Genomic DNA, 11,009 nt, shown 5'->3' with positions numbered 1-11,009 from the left:
TTTGGGGGTTTTTCATTATATAAAAGTGTACCAGAAATTAATTGATTAAAAAATCCGTAACTTTTTTGTTTACTGATGGATTTTTAAAATTCAAAAAGTTCCATGCTCAGTGAAGATAAAGCTACAAAATGCACCTATTTGCAAACACTTTCTGGCAAAAAAAGGTTTTTCGTGGTCATTGCTAAGGGGTTGTTGCAAATTTGACCCCGGCATGAGGCAACTTTGGCATAGCCTGTGACAGTACTGGCAGGGGCTGTGGGCAACTTTGACAGGGGGCGGATATCTTCAACAGTAGGCCTACTGGGTTCTTAATTTAACTTGAACTTATATTGTACCTCCCCCCCTCTCTCTCTCTTGTCTCTTTCTCTCTCTCTCTCTCTCTCTCTCTCTCTCTCTTAACTCCTCTCTGCTGAATTCTCTGTCTATCTCTCTCTCTCTCCCCTTGTCCTTCTCTTTCTTCGCCACCCCCTCTACCCGATTCTCCGAGCGCATGCACACACGAAGAGACTCACTCAGATCATACGTGCACACAGGCACACACACACATGATACACTCTCTTTCTCTCTCTCTCTCTCTCTCTCTCTCTCTCTCTCTCTCTCTCTCTCTCTCTCTCTCTCTCTCTCGCACACATACGCACACACACACACACACACACAGACACACATACACATTTAGCTCTGAAAGTGCGACAGTTGAGCAGTCTAGATCGAGTGTAATAAGTCTAAATTTCTGCTAGTTTGTATCTGACTGGTCAAGGAATTTGGATCCAAGATGAAAATGACAATAATAATACAAACAAGATTAAACTGAAATGTGATACTTTGTTAAAGGTGATTCTGTTTATGAAGCTGAAAGGTGGAAATTGTCCCACCCCCTGTCGAAGTTGCCCCATTTCGCCATGTCGAATTTGCACCTATCCCCAATACCTTAGCCCATCTTTTTGAACAAATTCATGTAAATTCATATACAGTGGAGTCCACTTACGAGTCCTGAACAAAAGTCTGTTCTGAAGACACTATTCTAAAACCCTTTTTTTTCCCCTTCTTTATCTTTGTAAATAAAATACTGCTATTATGCAATCAGAGTCCTGCGAGTCGGTTATAACGAAATATTGCTGCTGCTGTGCACAGCGCACAGACAAATTAAACATAAATCCTCGCCAGTTGAGAAAGTTGTTGGTGATCCAGCGAAACAAAGAATTGGAGAGCCCACACGAACCAACAATGAAGGCCGGGGCGAATGAGTGGGGAGGGTGTTGCATGCGCAGACGAGCAGAATGCATCTTGTGATAGGCCAGCCAAGTCTAGATTATCTAGGCCTACCACTAACATGCCTCTCACTTCTCTTATGCGGGATGGATAAGTCACAATTCTGTGATAGATGGAGTGAATGTGACACAAGGGCAAGCAGATGCAACGCACCACAGAGTGTGGTGGGGTGGGGGACAACACAGCGGGCGAGTTAGCCTAGAGCCAGAGCCCCTTCTTTCTGATCGCCAACGCAGAGCTGTCAACATTGCTTGTTAGAGAAAGAAACCTGATTCGATTTTTGATCAAGCTAGACCTAGAGATCATGTTGAACAAAATCATCATCAGGGGAAATACAAAAAGGAATACATACACCAAACTCATAGACTTGGCCTACTTTACTATAATTCACTTGAATTTATTACTGGATCCCTTACAACGAGAATCCTGCTATAAAGGACATTTCGCACGGGTCCCCACCCTCTCTTTATAACAGGATTCCATAACTGATGAATATTTTGAAGCAAGAAAACAAGCGTGTATAAAAGAAAGTAAGTGACGGGTGAAGTACCGATTTTTATCTTCAAGAGCTAAAAGTACGCTGCGACGGAGCGCCGAATTTGGATGGGTGTTTTCTGGAGCTTTCAGACTAAAAAGGGAAGCCTAGGAAGCCCAAATTTTATATTTAAATAGAATCAAATGTGCAACGAATAAAAGTGAGCTTTAATAATTCCACGACACAGGGGTGAAATGATTCTCAAAAGCCAAGTCTGGGTTGAGGCTGTCAAAGTTGCCCCTAGTTAGAGAACCGTACGCCATTCATCGTCATCCGGTGCCTTGCCGACTGGCCTGGTCGATCATGGACGTCCACTTCACTCTGTCTAGTACGCCATTGGCCGATATTTATAGTAATAGCCATCTTGTTTGTGTCATAAAATAATGTTCTTCATTCTGACAAAAGACAAAAGAAGTTCTAGACCTACTGTCTCGCTCTCTTATCTGTAAAAAAAATGTGGAGTAAAAAAAGAAAGCTTTTTTTTCATTTTAGCAAAGTGTTGTATATATATATAAATGATAATGCTCATTATATTATGTATGTTAAAGAATAGGGCTGAATTGAACTTTGGTGGACCCACCGTGTTTACATCATGTATTAATGCGCACTTGCCATAACAACAGTGGGGGGTTTCAGGGAGGCTTGCAACAATAATAATTAAAAAAACCACACATTTATTATTTATAAGTGCAAAACAATAACCTAAGAACGGACCATTGCACAGCGAGGCTCAAAAGTAGTTCCGGCTTCGTTCTGTGTTGGGTCCTCCGAAATTCAATCTTACCAAGACTACGTCAAACAAGATGGCTGTTACTGTAAATATTGGTTAATGGCGTACTCCTAACATTCTCTAACTAAAATATCCGCTTGTGTCACAGTGCCACCTTAGTGATGCTGATGGGCCGTGGGCGATCCTGTAATTCAAGGATGTCTTACAAAAGATGGTCTCTTCTCTGACCGCTAACATAGTGTTCCAACTAATTCTATTTCATAGATTAAGTACTCGTGATTATCAAATCTCTGACAGTGTAGCATCTTGAACTTAAAATGAATTGTGGAAATTCAAAGTCAAAGTTCGACTAGTCTAGATCTAGATTCTAGTGCTACACTAGACTAGTGAGTGGTTTAGTGTGTAGACTAGTTACTTGATAGGCGCTTTTTCGGTAGTTCCCACCCCCCAATTATTATTTGTCGGTTTTGGCCCCAAGTGTATGGGGGTTTGCCCCCCCTGAATTTTATCATAATTTGATGTTTTGCAGTTAAGTTTGATATCTCTCGCTCGCCGCGCATCGAACATCTCGTATAATAGATCATGATCTAGGCCCAATTAAGCAGAGTAGGAACTACTGAAAAAGTGCCACTTGTTATTACTGCTTACTTGCACACTAACAAAAGTCAACGCTCACAGACATGTGCACACTTATGTTGATATCGGGTTGATTTTGATAAAATTGTTGTGTAAATGTGAATGACATTAAGACTAAGGCCTAACTACATAGTATAGGCCTGATGTTTATGTTCGTACGTACATGCGTGTGCACACACACATGCACACACTTACACACACACACACACACATTCTCATAAAGACACGTACGCTCACAAGTAGCACTTGATATTGTAAGCTATTGTGAATGAGAATGCAATTATTATATATTATTATAACTTCCTGATTCTTAACCTAACCCTTAGTGATTGCAGCAGGGCTTATTTGTGTTGCATTAGTAGTAGAGTGTCAAAGATTTTACATTCAGTCGCATCGGTGTGGAATGGTGCGTGCCACTTTGGGTCACAAACATAAGTTTGCTTTAAAACAATTTCTTGTCTTTTTATTCCAGGGAAAAGGAAAAGGGAGGGCTGCCCGCAATGCAAAAGTTAACGAGACTGGAGATGACAGAGATGAACGGTTCTCAAAGGCACCACATTCATTTGTCTTCCATCGTGGTCATGTTGGTAAAACAGTAAAAGAGCTTGTTTCAGACACAAGAAAAATCATGGAACCCTTCACAGCTTCCAGACTGAAAGTGAGTAAAAATGAGGATTTTGAAAAGTAATTGTGAATTATAAAAAAAGCACTCTTCATTGTGCCGAGGTGAGTTTCCATCTTCTTAACAAAAGCTACTGTGTACATGAATTTTCAACTGGTGTTTGACTTGGCAACTTTTTTTTTGTGGTTGTAGTTCTTCTTTTTGAGTGCCCTAGTACCACAATGCTCAATTGAATCATAAGGTTGTCTCGAATATATCTATTTATTATGCCCAGGTCTGAGTTTATAGGATATGTATTTCAATCTGTTTGATTTCATTTTCATAGTGGTTATATTATATTCCTCACAGGTGCAAATAATGTACAATTTGGAATGAAAACAACCAAACTGCATAAATGTTCTTTTGTGAGAAAGTGTTAAAATTTTGTTTTACATTTGGTTGCCAAAATAACCAAAGGTGAAAATCTGCAATCTTAAATATTTCATGAATGTTTATAGCTTACAGCTCTGTTGATTCTGCATTGTGGTCCCCAGGTGCATACTTAGTCTCACACTTTGGCAGTACAAACATGACACAGCAGTTCTGGAAAAAAATATAGAGGCTTGAATAAAAACATCATGCATTTTTAGCAAAGAATCGCTGAAAAAATCAGAGGGAGAGGAAAGTTTTTAAAAGTGACTACATTTTAGTCTTCAGAACTTAAAAGACAGAAATTGTGTGAAAAGGTGAATTTGCTTTTTGACAACTAAGGAAGCCTGAGGCATTTGTAGCAAAATATGAAAGGCATGGTAAATTGTGACATATCATCAACAAAATTGGAAGCCGATAACAATGTCATGCAGATTTGATGCAGTTTACAGGCTTTTAAGATCTTTCGTATTTTGATGCTTAGAATGACTTATATTGAAAAATACCATATATTATATAAATTGAAGCGAAAAGGGTCAGAGTATCGGATTTCCTGTTAAGTCCTTAATTGTTTGAGTGTTTTTTTATCTGAATATTTTTGACTAGACCCTAGAGATAAAATCAATTACTCTCTTTTAACATACTGTCTTTGAGTCATGTTTTTAAATGACTGAATTTATTTTAAAACTACTAGCATGACAGTAAAAGAATTGTTTCAGAAAAGAAGAAAAATTATGACATGTGTTGAGTCTAGAACGATCTGGGAAAGGGAAAACGGATATATTTGTCTCTTTTTTATTTGCTACTGTGTTTTGACAACTCATTTTTCAATGTTATGGGAATGTTACTTTGTACATCAAATTTTGCTTTCAGGTGAATGGGTAGGACACATCGGAAGGCAATATTTTACATCCCGCTTTTTTCACAATAGCATGTTATGTAATCTACAACTGAAGCAAAACAGTGGCATATTTTATGTCTGATGTGTATTTTTGTTGTTCATTAGAATGAAAGTCATTTATATTGGTCATATTTCATGATTGTCAGAGGCAGTATTTGAGTAATAACTTAAATGTGGCCACTTGGTGGATGCTTCATTGAAGCCTTCTCCTTCTCTTTTTAACCCTGCTGCTGTGGGTGGGTGTACTGGGCCTGTGCTGGCTAAGGCATGTGTTGGGTGCTCAGAAAGTAAAGGTAGTCATGCTTAGGCATACTCAAGGGGCCATTGGGTAAAGTTTGACTTTCATTTATTTTTATCTGTTTTGAGTGGTACAAAAGACTTCTTCGTGTTGATAATGCTGTTATATGTGAACAAGTTGAAATGATTTAACACCTTCATTTTATTCTACAGGTGAGGAAGAGGAACGTGATGAAAGATTTCTTGACGATAGCAGGACCCATGCACGTTTCTCACTTCATTGTGTTCACAAAGACAGACATTGCCACGTACATGAAGCTCATCTGTGTCCCGAGGGGGCCAACCCTCACGTTCAAGGTCTGCGAGTACTCCCTTTCCCGGGATGTCTTGTCTTTCCAGAAGCATCCGGATGTGGAGTCCAAGTTGTTCAACAACCACGCGGTGATGGTGACCAATATTCCGGCGGACTCGATGGAGAATAAATTGATGAATGTGACGTTCAAGAACATGTTTCCTTCCATCAACCCAAATACTGTGAGTGAAGTCGAAATCAGAAAAGTTTTCGTGGTCTGTTACAAAATACTGTCAAGCATGTCCAAGACGACCGCCTATTGGTTAGGAGAGAAGTTGTCTTGGAAAGTGTCATAATAATAATAAAACCCCCACAAAAGGTGAAGTGGGGAGTGGTTGTTAGAGCAGGATCAACTGTTTCTCATGTTTGCTCTTGCTTAAACTTGGAGCTTTTTTTTCTTTCAGAACTAGCTTTTGATTATATTGAACATCAAGGTGCTGTAAAATTAGAAGGTATTTGTAGCTTTTATTGTTGTGATGCTGTGTCACCATGCATGAAAGTGCTCAGAAAAGTTTTTTGTACCCCCTTTGTGGTTATTCAGAAAAGGAAAATTGTAGAAAGTTGGTTTCTTTTGTAGAAGTCTGAATTTTTGCTGTTTTTTTTTTTTTTTCGTATCGATATGAAAATGAGTCTTTCACTAAAGTCATATTCTAAGTTTTGCATTTCTTTGGCCTTTTGTCCTCAGGTGAAGTTGAACAACATGAGAAGAACAGTGCTAGTGAATTACGACAAGGACACAAAAACAGTGGAGATTCGTCATTTGTAAGTTTTTGTTGTTGCAAGGCTTTTAGTATAATATTGAGAACACTTTTCATGTTTCAAATACGTTTTTCATTGCTCCACACTGGACGCTTATAATGTATTTTTGGTTCCCTGGAGAATGATTTCTAGATGCTATTTTGAATGAGCAAGAGCATTCATGATTTACCCCTTCAGTGGTGGTAAATCAAGTACTCAGTGGGCTTCCAGTAGTAGTAAAAAGGAAGCAGATCCATGACCACAATTTGTACTTTCTTCATACTTTTTCCTCATCTACAAAGGTAAGCATCTTGGAATTCCAGATTTTGAAATGTTCAAATTTGCTCTGTGTTAAAGAAAAGCTCAAGAGGTTATCGATGACGTTTAAAGATGCAGCCTCTTTTAAGAGCTAAATGGAAAAAAAGAAGCGGAACTACATTTTGTTTTAAGAAAGTGAAAGACAACTCCTCAGTATTTTGGAAACTTGTGATTTATTTTGCCCTGAGTGTTATGTGGAGAGGCAGACAGAAGAAGAAATGGGAGGATAACATCCGAGAATGGACAGCCATGGAGCTGCGGGACTCACTGAGGAAAGCAGAGAGCCTAGAAGATTGGAGGAGATTTGTTGTCATCTGTCACAGACGACCCAGCGGATGGCAAATTTACGGGAGCAGAAGAAGCAGAAGAATCATGTGGAGAATGTTAGCATTGTTTTGAAGACGGGTGTTACTTACGTCTACTTTGCTGCTTGAGGTTGCCCTCTTTCACATGTTAAAGATGATTATTTGTTGGTATTTCATTGGCAAGCTGTTCAACTGTTTTAAATCCAAAAAGCAACAATTTTCAGGGTAGAGGAAAACTTGTTTTTTTTAAAAAGATTTGCACCTAGATTTTTTTATGTCTTAGATAGAAAAACTTCTGTTTTTAAAAGAATTGCACCTAGATATTTATGTCTTTTCTTGTTTTTTTTTTTTTTTCAGCGTTTAGAATTTTAATTCTGGCAAAATGTTTCCCAAGCAGTTGCAACTGATACTGCAGATTAGGACATCTGAACAGGTGGCCGATGATTTGTTCTTTTGTCTCTGACGTGTGTATTTTCCTCAGCACAATGAAAGTTGTTCCCACTGGAATAAGTCGAGCCATGAAGAAACTGATGAGGCCCAAACTTCCAGATATGAGTAACCATGAAGACATTGCAGATGTTTTCTTGGATAGGTAAGTGTAACTATGATAATAGTTTTTGTTTGCTTTGCAAGTTTCAGACTAGATCTGAGTAGGAGACGTCTTTGCAGGTAAAATGGGAAATAAGTTTTATCTCAAAATTAATGGAAAGATAAAGCTGCCAATTTCTGTTGTTATTGTAATAATGATGATGATCATAATAATAATAATAGTAATAATAATATGAATTGCATTGTCTTTTAGCCATTTTTTTCCTTCTAAATGTCTACTTGTCTTTTTTAAAACAGATTAGTTTCTGGATAGTGATTTTAAAATTGTAACTTATGCTTTAAATAAAATGTTATTTTGCTGATAAATCTTGAAGCAAATAGTCAGCCATTCCTCATAATAAGTTTTTCTTTTATTATTTGTTCTTTAGAGGAATGTCCGACAGTGAAGGGGAACAAGATGGTCCCCATAGTCAGGTGACGGTGTCACAGAAGATCAAAGACAGAGGAGTAGCCCGGAATGCCACAAATGCTATCAGGTAAAAGTTTTGCCCTATTGTCCCAAGGTTCCTCTGTTTTCAAGTACAGCCGAATCTGCTCTAGTGACTAGCTGTCCTAGACAATCACCTGTTTCAAATGACCACTGCCCACTTCCTTCCTAGTGCGCCCCTCCCTCCCCCCCTATATTGAACAGGTTTGACTATATTAGCAAGGGACTCGTAGTCAGATAACTTTGCTAATCTATTTTTTTCACAATTTGTATTTTGGTCTTTCCTCATTTTGTCTTTGTCAAGTCAATCTGGAAACTGTTGTGCCCAATGACACGCGAACATTTTCTCGGATGTGTTTGGGGCTTGTTTTCAGTGAAGTTTGTGCTTGTTTTTTATAAAAGTGATAACAGCGAATGCTTTCTTTTTATATAAAGCTTCTCCACTCTGCAAATGCTCAATGTGCTTTGCACAGTACAATACAAATTTACATGGTTTTTTACTCCGGAGAAAAAAAAATTGGCTTTTAAATTTAAAAAAACTTGGTTGTTATTCATCTTGCTGTTCTTGTTTTGTTATTTTCTGTTGCCTGTAAATTTTTTTTTTTTTTTAAATTGTTTTTCACAAGTGATGATTTATGTCAATCACCAATATGTACTTCTTTGGAATTTGTACCGATAAGGACAGAAATCGTGGAAGGTTTACCGGTGCTTTGGTGCCTTGTGGTTTGCTCCTTCTTTCCTGTCGTACATCAGTTGTCCTTATCTGTCCTCTTTTTTAAAAAGTGTTTGTTACCCTCCTATAACACCTAATCTTCGACACTTATATGACCTTATCGTGTTGCAAGTGCTGTTAAACTCTTACTAAAAAAAAAGAAAAGAGAGAAAAAGTTGTTACTAATTCTTTTTTTTTCCCTTCCTTTTCTAAGGTTGAAGGAGATTGGACCCCGACTAAGTCTGCAGCTCATCAAGATTGAAGAGGGCTTCGAGGGAGGCAACATTTTGTTCCACGCTTTAGTGCAGAAAACACCAGAGGAAGTGGAAGCTTTGAAAGCAATAAAGCTGAATAAGAAGTAAGTGCTGCTGCCGCACACATTGTAGATGTAAAGCATGTATTGGGGAACATACTGCTGAAAGCTGACAGAACGCCTTTTTCATTTTTGGCGGCAAATTTTTATTGAAAAAAACATTTTAAATTTATTTGCTAAGTCGAAAGCCTGACCCCACTAGTGTGAAAAAAATCAAAGTGAAACTGTAACTAGTTTTTGAATAGATTAGAATTCAAACTTCCGAAGAACGCCTTTTTAAAATGGTTACGCTGGCAAAAATCCTCTTTATTTCGAAATTGCTGTGAATACAAAAAAAGGCGTTAGTCAGCCTGCGGCAGCACAGGCTACAATATTTTGGTGGTTGTGACCTAAAATGTTGTTTTGTGATTTGTGGATTATATCCCTTAAAAATTAGATCATGCAGAGGGCCTCAAGAAGGTGGCTGTTAGAATTGAGAGCACAGGAGCATGCAAAGTGGTTGCTGCAAAAGTCCATCATGTACTCTGCTGTATGTTTTTATATAGAGTATTAATATATGAGTTGGATACATGTGTAGGACTTTCCCTGAAAAAAAAGGAACAAGAGACAAGTTATACTTGTATAATGTGAGGTATAATGAACCAATGATTGAATGAGGACAAGAGAAATATTGTAAAATCCAACAGCATTATGAAAGCACAAAAATGTGAATGCAATTTTCAAGAATACTGAAGCTTTGAAAGTCGCCAAACTGTGGCTGCCATTTTCTCGTTAGGTTCTAATTTTACTTCTAACACCAGGCGACCCCCACCTCCTTCAGTAAAAAATATCTTGACTTCTATTCAAGATAGATGGTTATTTAAAAAAAATAAAGAGCAAGACCAAGTTTTAAGGTGATAGCAATAACGCCATTTGCCCGAAAATTGATGAGCACCTGATTCCACTAAGCCGTGACACATGTGTTTGACTGACGCATGCTGGATTTTTTTTTTTTAAAGATTTATATTTGGATCACATTTTTCTCTTAAAATTTCTATTTTGGACATCAGTGAATGAACTAATTTGAATGGATTACTCTTATTTTTTTTTTCAGGAAAGAGAAACTGGCCCGAAAGCAGCGTCAAGAGGCCAATGTGAATAAAAAGAAAGAGGCGAAAGAGGAGCAGATCAGGAAGACGGTAGAAGGAATGGAGCGAAAGAAGCTGGAGACAGGCAATGATGATGATAATGATGATGAGGAGGAGGAGGAGAATGAAGATGTTGAAGAAAATGTTGCACATGATTCCAGTGATTCGGGTTAGTGCTTTTTAATATGAAAGTAGGCTTTATGTTCTTGTTGTTGTTGTTTTGGATCCAGCAACAGCTGGGCCCTGGGCCTTCTGTCCAGCTCCATGAAAGTAGGCTTTAAGCAAAGGTCTTACCTTAAAAAAACCCCCATCAAACAAAACAAAGACAAATTACGTCACTCAGTGTGACGTTTGGTCAACCAGCGATTAAATCAAGGACAAGAGGAGCATTGTGAAAGCTGATGGGAAGTAACAGTCAGAAAAGACGCTGTGTTTCAGAGGTTGTACATGCTCCTAAGAAGATAACCCTTGCTTCTGGAATTCAAAGTGATGATTTTGTCATTTGTTTTCAGTTGAAGGGAGGGCATTTGCTTTATGTATGACTAGTTTAATCACAGTTGACACTGGCATGTCCAATTTTTTCTCTTAATTTTGGTGTGGAGTAGACTTATTTCTTGCTACACAATTAGATCATATAAGTGTTGAAGATTAGAGATCTTACAAGAGAGTTACGAACACAAAAAAGGAGGGAGGTAATGACAGTAGATATAAATTTCATTTTAAAAAGTCTAATGTGAGCTAATCTGTTAACCCTAGACAGAGCGAAGTAT

At 38.1% G+C, this 11,009-nt stretch overlaps 1 protein-coding gene across 1 annotated transcript in view; it reads left to right on the top strand.

The window, feature by feature from the left end:
- LOC101849947 (S-antigen protein) overlaps nt 1–10,363 on the top strand; it is a gene marked incomplete at its 3' end in the record, with an annotated part of 13,391 nt that extends 3,028 nt beyond the window's left edge. Inside the window, 7 exon segments of the mRNA XM_013085851.2 lie at nt 3,643–3,828; nt 5,552–5,872; nt 6,376–6,452; nt 7,533–7,643; nt 8,029–8,136; nt 9,014–9,157; nt 10,206–10,363. Coding sequence (XP_012941305.1) covers nt 3,643–3,828; nt 5,552–5,872; nt 6,376–6,452; nt 7,533–7,643; nt 8,029–8,136; nt 9,014–9,157; nt 10,206–10,363 — 1,105 coding nt within the window.
- Between the last annotated feature and the right edge of the window lie 646 nt (nt 10,364–11,009).

The sequence above is a fragment of the Aplysia californica genome, unplaced genomic scaffold, assembly GCF_000002075.1.
Source record: "Aplysia californica isolate F4 #8 unplaced genomic scaffold, AplCal3.0 scaffold00413, whole genome shotgun sequence".
NCBI classification, from domain to species: Eukaryota; Metazoa; Mollusca; class Gastropoda; order Aplysiida; family Aplysiidae; genus Aplysia; species Aplysia californica.
Note: the sequence above shows the minus strand (reverse complement) of the source record. Positions and strands in the feature narration are given on the sequence as shown.